The 25,599-nt window shown below is 43.5% G+C and overlaps 1 protein-coding gene across 1 annotated transcript; it reads left to right on the forward strand.

Moving 5' to 3' along the window:
- Nucleotides 1-14,869: 14,869 nt before the first annotated feature.
- On the forward strand, nt 14,870-23,084 carry LOC146182592 (uncharacterized). The gene is made up of 3 exons (XM_084609564.1): nt 14,870-16,121; nt 16,551-16,607; nt 22,966-23,084. Exons 1-3 carry the CDS (start codon nt 14,870-14,872, stop codon nt 23,082-23,084), a joined length of 1,428 nt encoding a protein of 475 aa, XP_084465690.1.
- The last annotated feature ends 2,515 nt before the right edge of the window (nt 23,085-25,599 follow it).

The raw sequence follows: 25,599 nt of genomic DNA on the forward strand, positions 1-25,599 counted from the left end.
CACAAAGTACCAAAGAACGCAACTGCCCACTGAAAGCTCATTTCTGCCTCTGTTGTGAACACTAAGATACATATAATTTGTCAAAAATACAAGACTATGTAGTAATGAAAGCAATTATTCTTGGCATGCACATTTTACTACATGTGGTCACTCAAATAATTATTTATAATCGTCATTCTACTACAGTAGTACTACATGAGCTTCTACCTTGGCGTCAGCCATGATTTAGATTATTTTTGTTGAAGCATACAAGCACCAAAAATAAATGCAGCGACCACTGTGAGATATGCGCCACAGCAACAACCTGTTTCTCGCGCGCTGGTTGTACTCATCGTATTAATGCACTCACACAGTTAGAAAAAATAGGCGCTTTTAAAAAGATTGAAAACTCGTTCGGGGTGCTGATCACAATCGCGAAGCCGGTCGTGCATCTAATACACTGCAGCTACAACTATATCCAGAAGTATACACCATAACATTATAAAGTATTGTGCAACTTTATCGGAACCGGTCGAGGCGGCCAAATTTTCCATGACGGTTCCGATAAAGTTTCAGAACACTACTTATATCGTACAACGGCTTCACGTTAGGGACGAGCATACATATAAAAGTGGCGGCTTTTGAAGAGTTGACTTGAACGGCGCGGCAGGAAGAGACGAAGACAGAGAACACACACGGACAAGCGCCAAATCTTTCTGCCGCGCCGTTCATGTCAAGTATGTCTGACCAACTCGCCCAAACGTTCACGCTTCTTGTTCCGAAGAGTGACTGGCTCGCCCTCACAATAAAGCAGGCTGGGTCGAGTTCGTAGCTTGTATTACGAAGGAATTTTGAGACCACACACAACAGTATTAACAACGCGTACTTCATTCAATAGCAATATTAAATAAAAATAATTTCAAGCAGTGTACTCACATTTGCAAACAATCACGCCAGTCCATTTCCTTCTTCCGTGTTGATGCCGGCGTTGCCACGGCGCGGTGCAAGCGGTGTGCGGCACAGAACCTATTTATCACTACATCACGTACTTCAGGACGTCTATCAAAGTGCACATATCAAATATCAATTCTGCGGCCCATTCCAAGAATCACGGAACAAAAAAGCAGCACAGCGTGAGGAAATAGCGTTCACAATCACACCGCATGACAACAAAGGCAGCATGGCGCCGTCGCGACTCGCAACTTTTTGCCGCTGGCGGCTTCGGATCGGATCGGATTGACTTACCGGTGGCTTTTCTGGCTTCTTTTTACTGCCGGCCGCTTCCTAGAGGGACTTTCGGTTTCGAAAGGCAGTTTGGCTGGTTTGGCGATAATCTTTTTTTTTTTTAAAGGCAACGTACAGTCTCGTCTAGGGCCATAGTTAAGCACGAATCTGGCGGGCTGAGGTAATAAAAACCAGTGCCGCTGGGTCCCACCAAACGTGGCATACCTGATTATGGGCCCAGTATGACGCTGGAGACAGTTCGTACCAACGTTGTTCGTACTGGGACGCGGCATACTGTCACGCGCGGCACTGGTCGCTCAAACAGAAAAAAAAACGCCTCAGATAAAAAGTACACGCTAAAAAGTAACAAAGCACCTCAACTACATTTAAAAAGTTAAAAAAAAGAAATAATTAAAACTAGGCAAAAAAAAAAAAAGAAAAACCTGCAGCACTAGCGTGCTTCGAACTCGGTACCTCTTCCTCCGTAGCAGTCTACGCTAACCACTCGGCCACGCCGGATTTTTTTTTTTCTTCGTTAACGCCGGAAACTGAGTCTGCTGAAAACTTTTTTTGCTTGTTATCCCATGATTGCATTTATAAGATTTGGACCATGTTTCGAAGCATGTTTCGAAGTGTACAGGCCCCATTGCTGCCGCTCTAACAATTACAACTTCTTCGCCATTGAAACTTGCTGCCTGCTCCCACGACTTGCAAAAAATGTTCTGGATACTATGCGCACTATTTTGGGCACTGGAATCATTTTAACATGTCGAGTTTGGCATCGCAAATTTACCAGTGCCGGACGTTCGGTGGTGTTCAGCTACCGTGGGCGTAATTTTCGCTGAACACGGAGCTGTGGCACAATCCTTCAAGGAAAAAAGAGCGACCAAGCTTCAATACCGGCAAGCGCAGCAGCGACGACACTAATTTCCTTGTAACTAAATCTTATTCGTATGCAAAAATTTTGCGGAACGATGCGATGACCGAGGGCTCGGCTAATCTATACGCAGAGCAAGAAGGAGCTCAAAAGCTTGAGAAACACGCAAAATATCATGCATTACAAGCGCTGTAGTGTTTTTTGTTTTGTTTTGTTTTCACTCATGGGCCCATCACTTGGTAAACTACTCTCTTCCTTGTCTCCTTTTGAATGATTACTTTGTAAACATAGCATGTGTGAAAGGAAACGTAAACGCACATTCCTGTCAAATGATCAATTTAAAGCTTAGTTTTGAATTCAATCATTTCAGGCCACCTTCCTGTCCAGTAGTAATGCAAGGGCATGTAGCATTCATTAAACGATTTTAAAATTATGTTGTTCCTCATTAATTATGTTTACGTCCTCCAAAATCATCAAGGAGTAATAGTAATGCAGATGTAGTGATTGTTGCACTGCGTTTCAAGTTGCACTGCGTTTCAATTTGCACTGTGTTTCAAGTTGAAACACACCGTGTTCTCTCAATGGGTGGTCGCAATTTGACCGAGAAAATACACATCATACTTTCCGTTGACTTTTCACATTCTGTGCTTACACATTAGCAGTTCACAAAAAAAGCCTTTGATTTTTAAAACAAGAAAAAATAATGTGAAATGTCAATTGAAAATATGGTTTAATGCTGTTGCTAAAACACAGAAGGTACTGAGTGTCTGTTGAGTTCCTTTGCACTCATTAGGAAAACATTAAGGCCAAACCAGAAACTCAAAACCCATTTTCGTAAGGGTTGGCTGCTTCAGACCACAAGATCTGGCTCGGCGAGCAACTTCGCTAGAAAAAAAGCAAGACTGTGGTTTAGTTCTTGAGAACCATTAGCGACGGAGCGAGAGCTCCGTACACATGACTACACTTCGTTACGTTTAGCAATGTGTATCCGAATGGAGCGGAGCTTTCGATCTGTGTTACTTTGTTTAGAAGAGATAACCCACTGAGTGTTTTTTACAGGGACGTGATTCTGCGCTTTCGAAAACAGTTGTGTCTTCAGTCGCATCAGCTTTCATTCTTTCCAAATCAAATGGAACAAATCAAACTATAGTAGTTTTTTATCAACCGCTGCTCGCTTTTTCGGGAAAACTTGGAGCGGTCGACACATGGGTCTATACTCAACGCTTCGGTACCACAGGCACCTTGCGCCTTCCGGTCAGTTAAAATAGAAAAGCGGCTATAACTGACTAGCCCAGTGACGCGTTGCCTATCCCTGCAATACTGATGTTCTGTTGTTGACTGTATTAGGCGGCATGCCTCATCATTGAAATGATGCACCCACGGAAATAGGCTTTTGACGGATTTTTGAGTGATTTCTTTTTTAAAAGCAGTTAGCGCGACGCCGCATCGGACAGTACAGTGCCTGGCGTGAGCTTTTATTGACTTTTTTTCTTTATTTCTTTTCTTTCTACAGAAAGGGGCAGCCGAGGCAAAAGGTTGAAAAACTTGACGAGGCATCGACACCCACGCAAAGTTTGACAGACCAGTGAAATAATACATTATCAATCTAGGCATATACAACCTAACACAAATAATAAACGCATATATGTCGCAAAAAGATTGTTACACACGTGAAACCACAGCAGCAAAAGAAGTACACAACAAAAACCAATAAACCGCATTACAGACATATACAATAGAATCATAATTTGCCATCGAGTCATTAGCTGCTAACATAGGCGATTGATTCATTTTCACCAACCAAGAAAATTCAACCAAAGTGTTAGGATCAACATACAGAAATCTTGAAATGTTAGATTGGGGAAAATTCAATATTGTTTGCAATTAGGTATGCTTTAATTATATGTTTGAATGTGTTACTTCTAACAGAGAAGTCAACATTAAGATTAGGCCTGTTAAGAACAGTGGGAACTTGGTAGGTTAGTGTTTGTTCGCCGTAGTTTGTTCGAACTTTAGGGGTAAGTTTCTTCTTGGTTCGAAGTTCATACCTCGTTAGGCTATGATCTGGTATTGATGCATGTAGCCTGTGCCGATGGATGTGTTTTAACAAGTGTAAATAATAAATCTGATTGGCTTTTAGCATATCGTGCTTGATGAATAACGGTGCAGTAGGCAAATGTTGTGGTCTACCATAATACCCTTCAATCGCTCTTAGAACCCTCTTTTGAACGACCATTAATCTCTCAAGGTTTCTGTAGGTTGTCGTACCTCAAATGAGAATGGAATATGTGAGCCGCGAATAGAACAACACATGGTATATTGAACGCTTGGCACAAACAGGTACTAAACTAGCGATCTTGTACAGGCAACCGGCAACTTTGCTAATGTCATCAACCAGTTTGGAAACAGAAGTGTTCCATGAAAGATTTTCATTAAATCAAACACCAAGGAATTTATGGTTATTGACTTGGTTAAGTTGTGTTTGTTTATATCTTACATTTAAGAGATAGTGATCGACAATATTTATTGGTCGGAACATAATATAATTCGTTTTAGAAAGATTTAGGCTAAGTCTATTAGCCTGTAGCCAGATATGCAGATTTTCAAGGTAAGAATTTACCATATCTTCTAGAGCAGGCAAGGAACTGGCTGTAAAGAATGCATTAGTGTCGTCTGCATACATGACTATGTCAGGTGAGTCAAGTATCCGAGAGATGTCATTAATGTAGATCATGAACATAAGTGGTCCTAATATAGATCCCTGAGGGACACCCTGTTTAATAACTTGTTTGTCAGAACAGATACCATTCACTACCTCGTACTGCGATCTATTACTTAAATACCTCCTCAGCAAACTAGAAACTATGCCTCTTACGCCATAGTCAGACAGCTTTCGCAAGAGAATATCATGCTGAACGCAATGAAATGCTTTGCGAAAGTCTAAGAACAGCCGAAAAGTTTATCTACGGTGCTCAATGTTTTCAATGATTCGGTCTTCTACGGTTAATAATGCTTGTTCTGCATATTTACCTTTTATAATCCATATTGAGAGGTGTATAACGTTGTGCGTAGAAAAAAATGCTTCTAGCCTACTGTTAATTGCTCTTTCAAATATTTAGATATTACCGGAAGAACAGAGATTGGTCGATAGTTGGAAATTTTACTTTTCTTTCCACCTTTATACACCGGGCATACGCGGGCTACCTTAAGGTCATTTGGGAATACACCATTCTGTAACATTAGAATAATGATATACACCAAAATATCACACACTGCGGTCGACACATGTTTTATTGGAATGGGTTTTATTTTATCATACCCAGCAGCTACGTTATTTTTTATGCTTTTAATCATGCTGTCGACTTCATGGGCGGTGACAGGTAAAATAGAAAATGTGCGGTAAAATAGAGTTAGGTAAAAGGCAGACTGGATCACTGTAGACATGACTACTCCCCAACGCACTGTTTGCTGGGTTTCCGACATTAATAAAGAAATTATTCATCGCATTTACCATTTCAAAACCAGATAGCGTATCACTGGCGGTTGAGATTTCTTTTATTTCAACCGAATTCCTTTTATGCATTAGCTAGTTGATCTATCGCCCTAACTTTATTCCATCACTATATATTTGGGAAAATTTGTTTATATAATACTCACTTTTCGCATGCCTCATCTTAGCATTCAGGCTATTTCTAAACTTCTTAGATTCTTTGAAGAGGAGAACATGGCGTGTTCGCAAAAAATTATGGTACATCTTATTTTTGCGTTGGGTGTCTTTATAAAGCGTCTTGTTCATCCAGGGTTTCCTATACTTTTTTGGGTTGCAAGTCGAAACTCGAATGGGGAAAGCCTCGTTATAACACTGCAAGAACTTGGTTACAAATGCGGAGTATGCCACATTAGCGTCGTCTGTCTCATAAATGCTATCCCAATTAGTATTTTCAGTCAAGAACCTGAATGTCCATAGGGTTTCATCATAAATATCTCGGAACTCATATTTAGGTTTGTCATAGGCTTTTTTCTTTCGTCCAATAGAAATGAAACAAAAACGGGTAAATGGTCACTTATATCGGCAGAGAGTACGTCAGATGCAGTGTCAAGAGATTTCTCATTTATAACACAGATATCCAGTAGTGTAGACGTAGTAGGTGTTATCCTAGTGGGGATAGTTATGTTATTGAAACAAGCATGTGAGGAGATTAGACTAAAATACTCACGAGAGTGTAGATCGTCAGACACTATGTTGATGTCGCCCATCAGGGCAAGTGGCAGTTTTGTGGAACTGACATATAAAAGAAAATGTAAGAAATGCATCCTATTGCCCGCAGGAGGCCTATATATACCAGCAATGATAACATGTGGTAGGGCAACGGTCAAGCATTCAACACTCGGTGTCAGAGTGATAAATTCATCAACAACAGAATGGGGATAAACATCCCTTACATACACAGCGAGTCCACTTCCTCTTCGACTTGGCCTAAAAAGGCCGTTATACTTATGATCAACCAAACGAAAATGATCTTCATGCGATGTAGCCCAAGTTTCAGTCAAAATAACAGCATCAAAATTTACATTTAAAGAAGAGAAATAATGCTCAAGTTGGTCGCCCTTATTGTTCACGCTACGTACATTTAGGTGAATAGTAGAGAATCTTTTCTCCATTGCAGTGAAATTGGCATTGAAACATGCGTTATTGTAGTAGGCGCGAACGGGATGATAATCCATAGCGATATCTAGCGCACTTGAAAACAGGCGAGTGAACTATGAAAGCCATCTACTCTGTCACCTCCTGCAAGTCGGACTTATCTTTTAGCCTGATGACGTCAGAAAGCTCGCTCTTTCGCGCAAGAACTTTACCGCCACTGGTCCAGACATATTTCCAAGACACTTCTTTCTTAAGGCTAAAGTTGTGGCTTTATTGAACATTTCTGTTTGCCATCTATTTAAGAAACTATTATATATATATATATATATGTATATATATATATATATATATATATATATATATATATATATATATATATATATATATATATATACATATATATATATAAACTTAAAGTAGGTGACTCACGGTGGAAAAACAACACTTTATTCCGACGTTACGGCCGGGGTCCGGCCTTTGTCAAGGAATGTAGAAAGAAGCTGTCGGTTCCCATTTCTTATATACATGCACAATCGAAGAACACGTGACCAGCTAATATCAACAAATAAACATCAAAATATCAAAAACAAGATTTCACACGCTTGATGTAATGGCGGTGCAAGGTATATAGACCGAATGACACGTGTTGCGCTTAGGTCATGCATCTTAATATGTTGCACAAAGAAAGGAAGGTATATCGCTTAAAGGATTGTCGTCACTATCAGCGCACAAAACAAAATATCACGAGGTTAGAGTGGGTGGAATACATGTCACACTTATTAATCCTGCAATATTCAGGAGGGGGGGGGGGGATTTATCTACTGAAATATCATTCTCATTGGTAGGCGACAGTAGCAGATAACACGTCAGTAGAATTTAACAGTGAAATATAACTGTGATTTAGCGCGGTACACACACACACAAGTAAACAGTCACTCAAATCGCGGCATGGTGATAAAACTCGATTTGGTGCTCAATGCTATGGGGACAAAGAGAAGAGGTTAAAGAAGTTAATTGTTCATAACAGTCTTGATTACACAAGGAATCATGTGCGAGGTTATTGGATAAGTTGTAATGATCAGTGCATGTTACGGCAGGAAGCAATATGATCGTAAGAAACTGGCAAACATGAAAAAGATCAGTGCAAGTAAAGCATGACATCCTGTGAGGGGCTTTGGGCTGTGACCGTAACAGCGCAAGCGAAGAGGCAAACAGTGCAAAATGGAGGCAATTGCGATTAAACATAATATCTTTTGAGACGCTGCCAAAGGTGCTACCATTTAGTTAAAATGCTACGACGAGAGACATGTTAGCTTGCCAATGTTTTCATTCAGACCACAAGAAACCGTGTTAAACTTGTGTATTAAAAATGATTCGCGAACTTCGCGTTCATGTTGGGTTCTGAAGCTTGATTCCAATAAAGTTACTTGCATTTTTTCAAAGGGGTGCTTGGTAATGTTTACATGCTTAGAGATAGGAAGGTTAGGCAGTGTATTACAATGAGCTTTATGGTTATTAAATCGGTATCTGAAGGGTGTTTCGGTTTGGCCAATGTACTGAATTTTGCAGATAAAACATTCAAGCATATAAATCACGTTGTCCGTATCGCATTAGAAGTTGCCTCGAATCTTTACATTAAAGTTCGATGCAGTGCTGAAAGCTTTCAGTGATGTAGTCATTTGTGCACAAACTTTGCACCGTGACTTGTTGCAAGGATGGCAGCCGATTGGTGGAGTGGGGCTAGTTTTAGACGATGTTAAATTATCACTGAGGTTCTTGTTACGGCGATAGACAACACGGGGGGCTTGCTCATAAATTTCTTTTAGACGATCACTTTGCATGAGAATACTATGATGTTTCTTTAAAATGCCTGCAACGTTGGGGATCGAAGCTGAATGCGTTAGCACGAGATTGATTCGTGATTGGCCGGATGGTTCCTTTTCCGCTTTGAGGAGAGCTTTGCGATCAAGAAGGCTTGCTCGTTCCACTGCATCATTTATTAGGCGCTCTGGATATTTGCGTTCCATTAGGGTGTTACGAAGGTTGGCACAGTGAAATTCAAAGTCGGGATCGTCTGAACATATCCGTTTAAAGCGGACGGCTTCTCCATATGGGATGCTAGTCTTCCAGTATTTAAGATGGCTGCTGTCGAAGTGCAGGTACTGAGGTCTGTCACTGGGTTTCCGGTATAGATCAGTGATTAGTCTGCCATTCTTTATTGACACTGTCACGTCTAGAAAAGTAGTAGTGGTTCGAGAATAAGAATGAGAAAAGTTTATGGCCTCATGCACATTATTAAAACTAGAGATGAATGATAGAAGTTCGTTCTGCCTCACTATGTTGCCAAAGAAAAAAAAAATGTCGTCTATAAATCTCTTGTAGTAAAAAGGCTTTAGCGGGTAGTCTTCTAGAAACCGGTCTTCTAATCAGCCCATGAATATGTTGGCGTAGTATATATATATATATATATATATATATATATATATATATATATATATATATATATATATATATATATATATATATATATATATATATACAGGAACTACTGTGGTGGAAAGTTCCGAGTCTGCGGTGCTTGCAACTAACCACGTTATGGGTAGTGTAATCATGCTTCTATTTAAACGTATGTTTGTTTTTAATGCGAAAGCATTACTAGGCTGTGTCGGCAAGGTCGTGTCCGCAGCCGTTTTGTCATTCGCAGAAAAGATAGGATCAAACGAATGGTTGTGATCGACTGAGGAAGATATGAGGGTGTCGCAGTAAAAATTATGTCAATATTATGATTGATTAGTTAGTAAATAATTAGACCCAAAAATGCAAGTAAAATCAAGCATACTACTAATGTCGACGTCCAATGGATGCAACGACTGGCCAGCCGGAAGTTTATGTGTTTTTCTCGCTTAACAATTGATGGTGAGGAAAGGGCAGGTGTAGTATCTGTCACACTTTCTGTGGACACCGGGGGGCCGCGCCGTAAGGGAAGGGAGGAAGGTGGAAGTCAAAAGCGGAAAAAGAGGAAGGGGTGCCGTAATGAACGGCTGCGGACATATTTCGACCACCTATGGATCTTTAACGTGCTCTAACATCTCACTGCACATGGACGTTTCTTTGTTTCACCTCCATCGAAACGAAGCTGCCGGTGGACGGCACAAGGAAAGAAAATTTCCTCTATGCGGCACCAGCCCTCGCTTTGCTAGCAAAAGCTTTACAAGTGGCGCATGTTGTACCGTGTGTAGTAGCAACGCTCAGACTTTGGCATTTCTCCAGTGCAGATTCTGCAGCGCTATCGGATTTTTCTCTCATCTGTTTTATCAATGTTTTAATGGTTGGCCTAGTATGTTTGGTTTCATCCTGATTTGTGTGCACGCGGTCGTGAGCAACTGTGATAATTCGGCGCGCCTTGAAAACTTGCCACTACATTCAAAAGTATAAGAAAGTTGGAAATAAATACGCGGTTTTTCCTTTCATCTATGAACTGGCTTGTGTGGGCCTTTAGCCATGCAGTCCCCTTGAAACGACATGAAGTACGCCACAAGTATACGCTGTTTTGGCTTCTCGAGAAGCCTGGAAACATTCAGCTCGAGGTGATATCCTCAAATTTATGTCTGGCTAGCCGACATACACGACATGTTTCGCTAGTGTAAACGCCTTGATTCAAAGTACATAGACTGCGTGGTATGTGCCTTTAGTTCTAGCAATTTCCAGAATTGAGCCATTTTTAGTCCACTGATCCCTTCCATCAAAGTGCAGTTCTGGTGCGCGCCAAAAGATAGAGAACTACTGCACCTGTCCTTTCCCCAAGATTGTGTCCTTTCCCTTCCGCAGCAAATTTACACCATGTCTTTCCCAAGCAGCAAGCCCGTGCATGGCCTTTGCTATTTTGGCCAACTAAAGCTCATCAGGCCGAGCTCGGCCGCCCAGGTCAACTCAAGGTCGGGGATTGACAATGGCCTTAGAACTGCTGATCATCGGCAATCGACCTCGGGTCAACGAGTATGGCCGAATTTACTAGCGTACTGCCGCGGTATTGCCATGCATGGCCATGGTTTACCCACGATTGACCCAACCACGGCCACAGCCTGGCTACGTCGGCTTTAATCGCTGCCCTGTGGTTCATGCATTCCTGGCCTGCGTTCTACTCGCTCATGACCCGTGGTTTACCCATGAGAAGTGTGCAGTTCGATTGTGCAAGGAAATTGCTGCTGCAGCAGCCGCTTTACATTGCGCAGCTTTTGCTGTGCTTTTGGATCTCAACTGGGCAGTCCTTGGAAGACCAAATGTGGTTTTTGTTTGTGACACATTCGAGGGTAACTCACGTTGACAGAATTCCGCACCTCCACCTGAAGTCACGTGGTGGTGACAAGGCCGATGACAACGAATGAAAAATATGGGAGTGCACTGAAGAAATTCGTTATTAGGCTGACTTGCGCCGGCAAAAGCCCAAAGCTACTCGGTGGCGGCAATAGCATCAAGCGTGCTATCTGGTCGTCGAACAGAGAATGCCTGTTTCACTCGTCAGCGCTTTATTTAGAGGCAACAAAGAAGCATCTAAATAAAACGGCAAATGGTAACAAGCATAACCTGGAACCCTAGAACCACAAGCGTATGGCCGGAATCCTTTAAGGTACATCGTGCAACATCTGCCGCAACAAAGAAAATGATAAAACCACGTCTCGCGACAACGAGCATGAACAAACCAAGAACACATAATCGATCCATGAGATACAATCATAGTGATAATGTCCCTTGCAGGCGGCTGATAAAAACTATAAATGGAAATTTGAATGGTTCCTCTTAAACAAAGATCGCCTCGATGTTCTACAATAAACACAGAAAGTTAAACATAAACATTAGAAAGTTTAAACAACACGTATATAACGCGCGAATAAGGCTTCAGACGTACAATACGTACGATTTCTACACTCTAAAAAAAAGGTGTGATCTTAGTCTTTTTGGGGGGTAACCTGCTTGTCGCTGAGCTGACACCTTTTTGGGGGTAAGGTTACGCTGTTTCTTGAAGACTAAGTATTTATACCATTGCATGTAGTGTAACATTACGCTTCTGGTAGCATAAACTTACACCTTCACAAGCAGTGTAACTGTATTCTACCTAGGCATAACGTTGCACCTTTCATAAAAGCCCATGTTTTAGTCTGTCGATGGCATAAACATACCCTTCCATCAAAGGTGCAAGTTTGCACCTTGACAACGTAAACTTATCCTGTATGTACAAGTGCAAAGTTACCATTTTAAAGTATAAATTTATATTACGACAAAGAGCGCAAAGTTTTGCACCCTTATGGCGCAAGCTTATACCACCAGGAGAAGGATAACGTTGCCCTTCAAGCAGTTTAAAGTAATGCCATATTACATAGGGTATCTAAGCATCATCTTGTGGTATATATACGCTATCCACACAAGAGTACTATTACCACTCTGCATTGTAAACTTGGTCACTGGAAGCAGGAATAAAGCTAACCAATACATTTCAAAATTTTCTGGAAGGAAAGATAATGTGGAAACATTGCAATATATTTGTGTCATCTCGAGTGTGACAGTGAGCAATGTTTCAGGTGAGGTAGGCTGTGTCATGTTGTGTTCAAGCCGTAAGTTATGTTGCAGAGTGAAGAAAAAGAATTTACAGAACAATCAGTTAAAATAACATACCATTGTGTTTATTTCACCCATTATACACCAAAGTTGCAGCAACGGACTGGATAATCTTCTCCGCACAGTCAGGGCAGAGATGTACCACGTATTTGACCTGCACAGAAAAGAGAACTTGTAATTGGTTACTCACAAAGAAAGTCTCACAAAACATGCTTATGGAGTAATTAATTCACATATAAAAATAACACTGCACAAAGGGCAAGTAAAAAGGAAGACAGATGGAAATAGTGCACCAGTACAGGCTTCCAAGTGTTTATATAATGAGAATTGTGAACTCACACACTATATAGATGAATGAAAATTCTCCAAATCTGAGCTATACCTGTGCCACTAACACACACATAGACAACTAGCACATTGCAATCTCAGAAAAAAATTGAAAATATGTTCAATAAGACACAATATACAATGAGACGTATTCTTGTTAGCAGCAGGATCAAGCCATAGGCATCACTGATGTTGGACTACCCAGAGGGTCATTTAAAGAAATATGAATGAAAACATATTGATAAAATAGAAGCTAGCCTAATAAAGGCAAAAGATGTGATTTAAAAAACCCCTCCCTCTACTCGTTCATATGTGCAGTTCTCCTTTTTTTTATCATTAGCTTTTTATGTTAAACTTTGTTTTATCACCTTCACTTTCACCTTTGTTGTTTGCTGGTTTCCACTCCAACACCCAAACATTATAGTTTGCTTTCACACCTGACCATACCAGTGGTCTTGTTTTTAGTCAGTATGGTCTCACCCTCCTAGAAAACACTGTCTCTGGTCCCTCATGACATTATCTTATATTGCCTATAGTGTTAATGTCTTCCTGAGACTACACTGTCTTTAGTCATCTGATTATCCATCACAAGTGACAACGGCAAATCTCTTCTTTTTTTGGGGGGGGAGGGGGGGGGAGGTTCTCTTGTTCTTGCATTTGTTGTCATTTCCCATGAATATAAAGCATGAAGCTTTTTCATGCAGGGGTATGTCTAAGGCCATTCTATTATTTCTGCCTTTAGTGCAGTTTACATTCCTGGAAAAAGGCATGAATATACCACAGAGGCTATGCCTTATAAAATGCGGGATCCCACTTCTGAAAGATGGAACGTTGCATGCTAAAAACGCAATGATAGCAAGGCACATCCAAAGCACCTTCTGCACATGTGCATTACTGCAGTGATGTGACAGATGCAGAATTATGTAAAGCATGGCAATAAAATGCAACTTTTACATAAGTTCATTGCTAGTTTTACACCACACATCAGCTTATGCCGATACCAAAAACTTCTCAAGACTGCCGTTTCACATCAAAACTACATTATCTTGTTCAAGAGGCAAAAAACAATACACTTGAATACCCCTATAATTCCTTGAACAAACCACAAAGCTTGAGATTCTATGTATTGCAGCTTCATGTAATGCTCGCAGCACATGCAGCAGGAATAAAATTTCTCATAAACCGCAATTTGCCAGAACTGTCCACTGCTTATCTTTTTAGATGCCTAACTAATGAAATTGTAAAAGCTGGCCAATATTACACAAGGATGATTATTAAAAAGTATTTACAACAAATTTCTCTAAGATTATGTTCTTTACCTTTACAGATTGCAAATCATAAACTATGAAGAGACACCCGTGCAGTCTCTGCCGGTGGGTTGTGCAGCAATGTGGACTTTGGGTACCTGGTACAGCTTCAGGATTAGACTTAAGTATCTGTTTTCTTTTTTTGTTTATAAGAGGCAATATGAAAACTGCAAAATTGCAGGCTATTAATGAGTGAGCCTAGGTCTACAACCCTCCTAATCATCTATGTGGTCTAACATAATGAGCATCAAAAATATTCCTTTCAAAGCTTTGTAAGTTGGTTTTTCCACATTACATAACTAAAAAAGGGTGTTGTTGACATTTCTTATTCAGAGAATATAGACATATTTTGCGTTTTTGATAATGTAGAAGAAGCTAACATGATTCTGGCAACAATACCAAGTGCAGCAACATTTTTTACATGCAATGTGGGAAGGCAAGACTACAATAGTTTTCAAATATGCCATTCCTTGTTCAATATTCTGAACTACATTGCTCTTTAAAAAAATTTAAGAACTGGGCTCACCTATAATATTGGGGACCCTGAGTTCTGATATATAATACTGTCCTCTGAAATTAAAATGCAAAAGTTAAGTTAATTTTGGTTGATTAGCCATTCAACCATTCAACCATTATCCTCTACCACAGACATGTCCACTGTGCTGCACAATCCAGTTCTAATTGTACTGCAAATTTCATTACATTTATTCTCCCTTTATAGGCCCATAGACATGACATAAGGGGTGGGGGCATATATACATACATACATATATATATATTGTAATGTTCTAGGCGACGACGAAGTGAACAGTGCAGGAGCAAAGGAGACGACGTTAAAGATAGAATAAAGCAGGGCGTTCCAAGGAGCGGCCGTGTTTCTGCTTGCTCTCCGTCTCAATGGCGCAGTCGACGAACGTCGGGCCCGACCCGGACCTCCACGACCCGCCGCTCCTCCTTCGAAGCGGCCGGGCAGTCACACGGCCGGCTCACTCGGCGCCTGGGACCCCAATTCCACTCGAGAACGGCGTCCATGCCTCCTCGGCGGATTCGGCTCTGGCGGCCCTCCTTCCCGAAGTGCTCTCCACCCTCCGGGATGTATCCGCCACTTTCGCCGCAGCACTTGGCCGCGTCTCGATGTCCTCCGGGTGCCCAGTACCACCGCTACCGCTTCCGGAGTTTTGTGGCTTCTCTGATGACGCCGAAGCATGTGTTGAACTTGTCGACGCTACTGCCCGACGTTCCGCCTGGTCTCCAGCCACCACGCTCGCCGTCGCGGAGGACCATCTCCGTGGTGCCGCCCGCGCCTGGCACCAGTACGAAGGGCGCCGCTACACCACTTGGACGGCCTGGACCTCCGCCCTTCTTGCCGCGTTTACACCCCTGGCCAGTGCGCACGACGCCAAACTCACGGCGATGAAAGCGCGGCGCCAGGCTCCAGGTGAAGACGTTGCCTTTTACATTTACGATAAGGTCCGTCTTCTTCAGGCCTGCAACATCGAGTGGCCCACGTCCGCAGCCAAACAATACATCGTCGACGGGCTTCACGATGCCACCCACGCACCGATTATGTCCACACTGGACACTGACAGCCTTTCCATCTTTATCTACCGAGCGGCCTGCTTGCACGACACCGCCAGTCGTCGCGGGACCCTTGCTGCCGCCGGGACATCTGCCGCAGCACCGCAGCAACGTCGCGGTTGCTTTTCGTGCGGACAACATGGCCACATGTACAAGGATTGTCCTCATGCTGCCCGCCCACGCATACAATTCCAGAACCACCCTCTTCCCTTCCTGCCGGTTCATGTTGACGGCGTCGGCGAGTTGACCGCACTGGTTGACACCGGTGCTCAGCGAACGGCATTGCTTCGACGTTATGCACCGGACCCGATGAGTCAATGGATCACGCCTCCTCTTCAAGGCTTGGGGGGAAGCGCTGTTCCCGTCGGTGCAGTCGATATCTGCATCCGGACTCAGGCTGGCAGCAAGGTCCTGGCGGGCGTCCCGGTTTTTGCGGACTTGCCTGCTGACCTCATCTTGGGCGCTGACTACCTCATGTCCGGGGACGTGGCTCTGTCCATTGAAAACGGTAATGTGCAGCTCCGCTCGTGCCGTACCGCCTCTAGCCTGCCCGTGGACGAGCATCCTAAAAGTGAGGTTAACCGCATGCAACACCAACAAGAAGCGGTGCAACACCCAAAGAAAGCCTCTGTTTCCCGAGAGCGCATGTGTGGGACTGTGAAATGGTTTAACGTGGTAGGCGGCTATGGCTTCATCAACCGAACTGACACTGGCGAGGACATTTTTGTCCACCGCACCGCGTTACAACACTCCCGTAAACTCCGCCGCATCCGGAAAGGGCAGGAAGTTGAATGTGAAGTAATTCCAGGGAAAAAAGGCCTCACTGCGGCCAATGTCAGTGTGCGAAATGGGAATACCGCGCAAGTTCGTCGGGAAGGTAGGAACCACACCTACCGGCGTACTCAGGGAAGCTGTGCTTGGCAGGGTGCTTCCGGTGGAAACGATGGCAGCAGCAAGAAGTATTGTAGTGAAGCTTCTTCAATTTTTGTCACCACTGCAGATGCCTCACGATGGCAGTACCAGATCAGGGAAAAGCATCGAATACCGCGCAAGGAGGGCAAGTCAACAGCAAATAACTGGCATTGGAGAAACGTTCAGGAACATGACTATCATCAAGGCCTCGGCAGAAGGCCCAAGCGGCAACTGCCCAAAGAGTCCCGCATAGAGAGCAACGCGCCAATCGGTGAAACAGACAATAAGCAAAGATTATTGGTGCGAATATCATCATGGCTACACAGGAGGACAGCGCCCAAGAAAAACGCCATGTGCAGGAGATTAGACGTCTGCGATGCCGTGGTGCTCCATTTAGGGACGAGCGCAGTCGTGGCCGAGTGTAATGTAGCAGGCGACGACGAAGTGAACAGTGCAGGAGCAAAGGAGACGACGATGAAGATAGAATAAAGCAGGGCGTTCCAAGGAGCGGCCGTGTTTCTGCTTGCTCTCCGTCTCAATATATATATATATATATATATATATAGGGAGGGGGTTGAAGCTCGAATGGGTCCGGTAGGTCATAAACTTGAAGTAGGTGACACACGGTGGAAAAACTACACTGTATATATATATATATATATATATATATATATATATATACATATACAGATCAATTAAGGGGAAATGAGGGTGCTCGTTATAATACATGAAGGAAAGAAGCCGGCGAGGCCAAGGAAAGTGTTAGGGATAGTACTTTGTGTATTTTTTTTATGTTTACTTGGATAATCACAGAAATTAGTAATGAAATCTGTTTAGGGGAAAGATAATTAAACACAAAGTAGAAGAAAAAACAACGTGCCGATGGTGGGAACCGAACCCACGACCTCCGAATATCGCGTCTGGTGCTCTTCCAACTGAGCTACATCGGCCGCTATCCTTCCTGCTACTTGCTTGGGTATTTATGTTGTCTGTATACGAACCTTGAGAGTGTTCACCAGCGCCACCCTCAAACATAGCGGCGGACGTGGAACGTCCTTTGTTACCGCCAGCGTCACGTAGAACGTGATCAAGAGCGAGGGCGAAAGCTGTGCTAGAACCCTCTTACGCTACCTATGGCTTCAAGACTGCCAGAACCGAGACCCCCTTAAGCTACAAGCAGATCAATTAAGGGGAAATGAGGGTGCTCGTTATAATACATGAAGGAAAGAAGCCAACAGTCGGCGAGGCCAAGGAAAGTGTTGGGGATAGTGCTTTGCGTAATTTTTTATGTTTACTTGGATAATCACAGAAATTAGTAATGTAATTAGTTTAGGGGAAAGATAATTAAACACAAAGTAGAAGAAAAAACAACGTGCCGATGGTGGGAACCGAACCCACGACCTCCGAATATCGCGTCCGGTGCTCTTCCAACTGAGCTACGTCGGCCGCTGTCCCTCCTGCTACTTGCTTGGGTATTTATGTTGTCTGTATACGAACCTTGAGAGTGTTCACCAGCGCCACCCTCAAACATAGCGGCGGACGTGGAACGTCCTTTGTTACCGCCAGCGTCACGTAGAACGTGATCAAGAGCGAGGGCGAAAGCTGTGCTAGAACCCTCTTACGCTACCTATGGCTTCAAGACTGCTAGAACCGAGAACCCCGTAAGCTACAAGCAGATCAATTAAGGGGAAATGAGGGTGCTCGTTATAATACATGAAGGAAAGAAGCCAACAGTCGGCGAGGCCAAGGAAAGTGTTGGGGATAGTACTTTGTGTATTTTTTTATGTTTACTTGGATAATCACAGAAATTAGTAATGAAATCTGTTTAGGGGAAAGATAATTAAACACAAAGTAGAAGAAAAAACAACGTGCCGATGGTGGGAACCGAACCCACGACCTCCGAATATCGCGTCTGGTGCTCTTCCAACTGAGCTACATCGGCCGCTGTCCTTCCTGCTACTTGCTTGGGTATTTATGTTGTCTGTATACGAACCTTGAGAGTGTTCACCAGCGCCACCCTCAAACATAGCGGCGGACGTGGAACGTCCTTTGTTACCGCCAGCGTCACGTAGAACGTGATCAAGAGCGAGGGCGAAAGCTGTGCTAGAACCCTCTTACGCTACCTATGGCTTCAAGACTGCCAGAACCGAGACCCCCTTAAGCTACAAGCAGATCAATTAAGGGGAAATGAGGGTGCTCGTTATAATACATGAAGGAAAGAAGCCAACAGTCGGCGAGGCCAAGGAAAGTGTTGGGGATAGTGCTTTGCGTATTTTTTTATGTTTACTTGGATAATCACAGAAATTAGTAATGTAATTAGTTTAGGGGAAAGATAATTAAACACAAAGTAGAAGAAAAAACAACGTGCCGATGGTGGGAACCGAACCCACGACCTCCGAATATCGCGTCCGGTGCTCTTCCAACTGAGCTACGTCGGCCGCTGTCCCTCCTGCTACTTGCTTGGGTATTTATGTTGTCTGTATACGAACCTTGAGAGTGTTCACCAGCGCCACCCTCAAACATAGCGGCGGACGTGGAACGTCCTTTGTTACCGCCAGCGTCACGTAGAACGTGATCAAGAGCGAGGGCGAAAGCTGTGCTAGAACCCTCTTACGCTACCTATGGCTTCAAGACTGCTAGAACCGAGAACCCCGTAAGCTACAAGCAGATCAATTAAGGGGAAATGAGGGTGCTCGTTATAATACATGAAGGAAAGAAGCCAACAGTCGGCGAGGCCAAGGAAAGTGTTGGGGATAGTACTTTGTGTATTTTTTTATGTTTACTTGGATAATCACAGAAATTAGTAATGTAATCTGTTTAGGGGAAAGATAATTAAACACAAAGTAGAAGAAGAAACAACGTGCCGATGGTGGGAACCGAACCCACGACCTCCGAATATCGCGTCCAGTGCTCTTCAAACTGAGCTACGTCGGCCGCTGTCCCTCCTGCTACTTGCTTGGGTATTTATGTTGTCTGTATACGAACCTTGAGAGTGTTCACCAGCGCCACCCTCAAACATAGCGGCGGACGTGGAACGTCCTTTGTTACCGCCAGCGTCACGTAGAACGTGATCAAGAGCGAGGGCGAAAGCTGTGTTAGAACCCTCTTACGCTACCTATGGCTTCAAGACTGCTAGAACCGAGAACCCCGTAAGCTACAAGCAGATCAATTAAGGGGAAATGAGGGTGCTCGTTATAATACATGAAGGAAAGAAGCCAACAGTCGGCGAGGCCAAGGAAAGTGTTGGGGATAGTACTTTGCGTATTTTTTTATGTTTACTTGGATAATCACAGAAATTAGTAATGTAATCTGTTTAGGGGAAAGATAATTAAACACAAAGTAGAAGAAAAAACAACGTGCCGATGGTGGGAACCGAACCCACGACCTCCGAATATCGCGTCCAGTGCTCTTCAAACTGAGCTACATCGGCCGCTGTCCCTCCTGCTACTTGCTTGGGCATTTATGTTGTCTGTATACGAACCTTGCGAGTGTTCATATATATATATATATATATATATATATATATATATATATATATATATAAGGATTGCTTGTTACTAATGGGCCAGAGTTAAATTCAAACAGGGGGTCACACAACTTTACCGATTATCTATTTTATTCCAACAGTTTCGGACGGTGGACCGTCCTTCTTCAAGGTAGAATTGAGTATGGAGAATAAGTCTGCACATTACGCCACTGTTAGGAGAGGGAGAAGGAATTCTCACTCTCCGTCTTTGGAGAAGCAAACATTATATATATATATATATATATATATATATATATAATTATATATATATATATATATATATATATATATATATATATATATATATATATATATATTAGTTAAATGGTAGTGGTGGAACACAAAGAAAATACGCTGGGTACAAATGGCACAAAACAATATAAACAACACAAAAGAAGCAATAAAGCTGAAAGTACTAAAATATCGTCCATTACATATCACCTGCAGTACTTCATTTTTAGTTTCATTCTGTTGTGGACATACCTAGCAACATAAGAGCATGTGAGTTGTTGAAAATTATACACATCAGAGAACATAACCTTACTGCTGAGAACCAAGCGCAACAATTTAAATATTAGGTTTTGAAGAAAAAAAGAAAAAAGGCATACATTAAAAGCTAACTCAATAAAAAGAAGTCACCATGTTCAAATCGATTACAAACTGCAAAAATTCCTCCCTTGCTAACTTGCTCAATAGCACTGAATGGTTCCAAAATCAATGTAATGCCAGGGCTATTGCTCCTCAGCATAAAAAATATGCTCTTTGATAGACATAAAGCAACAATGAACAGACCGCAATGCCACAGCTATGTCGAAAAATACATACCACACAAATCTTGCCGTAAGTAGTCGTCCAGCTCTGAAGAAAGCAGGTTGATCTTTAGAAGCAGGAGTAACAGCACTTCTACACCGTATTCCTCCTACTGGCAGGCACGCTGCAGCAAAGGTATCATTCATAATATTAGCATGATACTCGTAACTAGTAAATACATAACTACAGTACAAAAAATAATGGCACCACACATGCCAAAACAATGACTCAAATATTTTGACAATGAGCTTAAAAGCTACAACTCCTGTTCCTAGATATATCTGTAACAATATCTGCCACCTCTTTACAGTTAAAATTACTGCTAAAATAAACTAGAATAGCAGATTTATGACAAACTGCTAGCACAATGACAATACACATTAACTTCAATGAGGGAATGTCTCAGTACCAGTGAATTGTAGTAATGAATATAACACAATGTCTGACAACAGAAACTACAGAAGGAAAAGAATATGTTGTTATTGGTCAGGAGGCCTGAGAAGTTCAGTATGGAAATAGCTGAGTAGAAACTATAGCAAATCCCCAAATGAAAAATATGAGTGATATAAAAATTTTCCTTAGCTCGCTAACAAAAATTAACACATTTAATCAAAATAGCTGTTTGGGCCAGTTGGTTCATACTTAGCACCCTAAAATACCAGCGAAAAAAAAAGAAAGAAAACGGGCACAAAGGAACACAAAACGTATTTCAGCGCCTGTCCTGTCATTTTTTGTTCCTTTGTCCCCTTAATTATTTTTTTTGCGCTGGTCTTTTTATGTACCAATTACAAAAAGAAAGTCAGTCTTAAAGCAGAGAAGGGGTGACACGTGGTTTGCTTCAATGCTGAAGACATTTGATCACCAGCTAACCCAGACTTTGCACTTTTTAAGTGATTTGATCGAGTCCAATATTTATTATCAGTTCATAACATAAGTGATCAGTAAGTTAAATAACACTATTTACTCGCACACGCCCTCAAACACAATGAAACTCAATTGATAAGTCACTGTCTGGGCGTGCACCGTATTGCACGGCATGAGCGAAAATGGCAACACGCAAGGAGACACACACATGGCAAGCGACATAAATATTCTCCGGCGAGAATCCCAAGCAGTATACATTGAGGCAGATGTCAGTGATCAGCAATATGTGCCACAAAAGTGTGCGTGTCAATTTAAACGCCCCTTTCTGAACGGAAACAATGCTTTGGACTTACCAGCACGGATAGCAGTGACCAGTTTCAAATTCTTTGAAGAAACGACAGTCTACGTTCTTGCGCAGACGAGACGAAGGGCTTGAACCTGCAGCAAAAAAAAAGCACGAGAAATGTCTTTCCTGCACGCTGACTCGTGCGGCAATCGCCGTCGTCGTCTTCTCGGACTCGCTGAGTCGCAGGGAACGCAGGCAGGCTCAAGCAACTACGAACACGTGACGCTGTGTTGAGAATAAAAGCAACTGCTTCGCTTCTCGCCTCACCACCACTCCCCCCTCACCTCCCCTTTCTCCCTGTTTTGCAGCGTGCACACTTGTCCGTCCGCTCTTGTTCTGAGTTCGGCCTTGCTCCCTCCACGGTCAAGCTCGCGTAGGAGACAAAAGACGGGACGACGAAGGGGTGTCTGTGTGTGTGGGGGGGAGGTGAAGGGGGGAGGCACCGCTTTTTGTAAGAAGATAAGATGCTCCCAACTTTCGACGATTCCCCACCTCCTCCGGGGAAAAACGGGGGGTCCTTTTGTGGTAGCTCTTGAAAGGACATCGGACGGGAAGAAGAAACACAGCCGCACCCAGCTTGAAACCGGTTACCATCATAAAAAAAAAGAAGAAACAAGTGGCAAACTTTTTTTTTGCTTGACCTGCAGGGACGAAAGGGTGTAAAGTCATGCGAAAGAGACTAACGTCTTCCGTGCAGGTGATTGCGCAGGGTATATTTAAGCCATGCGGTTTCAGATAGCATAAATCCCGAAGTTACCCTCCTTTTACACTTTTTTTTTAGTGTAGGCGCGAGCGTCCCCGTTGGGCTGCTGTCGCACCGTCGGGAATGACTTCATAGTACAGTTGCGCGACGCGGCGAAGGATTTTGTATGACCCAAAATATTGACGTAACAACTTTCGCGTATACCGCGAAGGCGAATCAGTGTCCGTACCCAGACTTGGTCTTTTGGCTCGTAGTCTTCGTCGCGTTGTCGGAAGTTGTATCGTCGGGTGTCGGTTCGCTGTTGGTCTTTAATGAGCAGCCGGGCGAGTCATCGAGCTGCCTCTGCACTGTGAACGTAGGCGGAGACGCCTAAGTTCGCCTCGTCTGTTATGCGGCAGCATTGCGTCGAGCGTGCTCCTGGGACCTCTTTCATACACGAGCTGGAATGGTGTCGCCCTGGTCGTCTCCTGGACAATGGGGTCATACGTGAAAATCACCTTAGGAAGGATGGAGTCCCATATCTTGCGTTTGGCATTTAAGTACATGGAAATTCTGTCCGCAGTCGTTTTGTTTAGACCCATTTTCTGGGGACGGCATGTTGTTGTACGTCGATGGCTTGTATGACTATAAGTCAAGAAGGATTGCGTCATCGTCGCCGTAAATGCTGTTCCTCTGTCCGTAATAAGCACTTCTGTGGTGCTAGCAGCACTTCTGGAAAATTAATTCTACGAAAAAACTCGCGACTTCCACTGCGGAACTGCAAGACAGGGCTTTTGCTTGGGCGTAGCGGGTTATGTAAACGGTGGCCACAATCACCCACTTTTTTCCCGTTGATGAAGTTGCAAAGAGCCCGAGGAGGTCCATTCCTATTTGCTGAAAGGGTTTAGTTGGAGGTGATATATCAGGTTCCGTAGCCCAACCGGTCTTATTGGGGGTGTCTTGCGTCGCTGACAGTAACGGCACATTTTGACGTAAAGGGCGATGTCGGCAGCTAACCGTGGCCAACAATATTTCTCCCGGATTCGGCGCAACCTGCATGAAATGCCGAGATATTCAGCATTTTGCTCATCATGGAAAGCCTGTAGCATTTTCTCTCTTATTTTGGCAGGCATAACAGGGAGGTGTGCTGTTGTGTTAGATGAAAAGTTCTTCACGAGGACGTCATTTTGTAACACGGAGGACGACAACTGACATCGGAACAGAGAAGGAAGAGACACGGTCTTTCGTTCCAGGTAATCAACCATATTTCGCAATTCAGGGTCCGAGCGCTGCTTTTGTGTGAAAAGGCTATTGCTTACCATTTCCCAGAAGCCGTCGACGTCGTTTTCTTTCGGGCGAGCGTAGATGGGGGCTCGGGATAAGCAGTCTGAGTTTGAATGCTTGCTCCTAAACTTGTAGACCACAGAAGCGTCAAATTCTTGAAGGCGTAAGCTCCATCAAGGAAGGCGGCCGGAGCGGTCTTTCAAATTTGCCAGCCAGCTAGCAGATCGCGTGGTGATTGTTCACAACTTTGAATGATCGGTCATATAGATACAGAGGGAACTTCGAAGTTGTCCAGATAATTTAAGGCACCCTACCTCGGTCATCGAGTAACTGACTTCAGCTTTCGACAGAAAATGGCTAGCATACACGATAACTTTTCCTTGTCCTTCAGTTTTCTGAACAAGAACTGCGCCTAAGCCAGCGCTGCTTGCGTTCATATACATATATTTCTATTTCGGTGCTTTCGTCAAAGTGTCCGAGGACAGGAGATGCCTGCAAGTGGCGTCAACTTCCTTGGAAGCTTCCCCTGGCGGTGCTTCCCATTTAAATGACAGATCAGCCTTTTAAAGTTTTGTTAACAGTTCGGTTAGGCGCGAAACGTTCCTTACAAATCGCCGGTAGTAAGCGCACTCTCTAAGCAATCTGTGTACAACTTTCTTGCCGACAGGTTGCGGCGATCGCTGCAGTTTTTTGTGGGTTCGGGCGACCGCCACCCCTGCTCGCGATATGGCCCAGGAATAACAGCTCCTCGTAGGCGAAGTGGCACTTTTCTGATTTTAAATTCAGTCCTAATGACTTAATGCCATGCAGCACTGTCCGCCGCAATTTCGGGTGGTCTTCAAAGTTTGACGAGAAGACAATAACGTATCAATATCATCCAAGTATACCAAACAAATGTGCCACTTCAAGCCAGCCAGGACAGTATTCATTACTAGCTGGAACGTGGCTTGTGCGGAGCAGATGCCGAATGACATTACCTTGAACTCGAAAAGGCAATCTGGTGTGATGAACGCCGTCTTCTCGTGATCTCTTTCATCGACCTCAATTTGTCGGTATCCGCTCTTCAAATCCATGGATTAGAAATACTTAACGTTGCAGAGATGGCCTAGAGTGCCGTCAGTGCAAGTGAACGAGTAGACATATGGATACCCGTCTTCGTGAGGTTCTTCAAGTGGCTGTAATGAATGCAGAACCGAAGTGTGTTGTCTTTCTTCTTCACCAAGACGACTGGTAGTGTCCAGGGGCTGTTAGATGAATGGATCACGTCACCGCGAAGCATTTTCTCAACTTGATCGCGGATGGCCTGGCGTTCTCGTGAAGATAAACGGTAGCGCCTTTGAGGAAGAGGTCGGACGTGTTCGTCCGTAATAATGGTGTGCTTGGCCAACCAAGTGTGATGCAGCTTCGATGCTGAAGGAAGCACTCGTTGTAGTTTGCAAAAACGGGCTTATCTGGTCTTTTCTGTTTCGGGGTAGGGCTAGGTTGATGTTGTTGGGACGCTAGCGCAGATCACGAATGAGTGATGGAAAGCCGTGAATTCCGAGCCAAGAATGATATTTATTTTTCCTGTTGGCCGCCAGGTGCAGCCGTGCTGCGCCCTCCTGGTTCCTCGCGCGCTCGCCTTC

Source organism: Amblyomma maculatum, chromosome 7, assembly GCF_055883805.1.
Source record: "Amblyomma maculatum isolate TAMU_Amacu chromosome 7, ASM5588380v1, whole genome shotgun sequence".
Lineage (NCBI taxonomy): Eukaryota > Metazoa > Arthropoda > Arachnida > Ixodida > Ixodidae > Amblyomma > Amblyomma maculatum.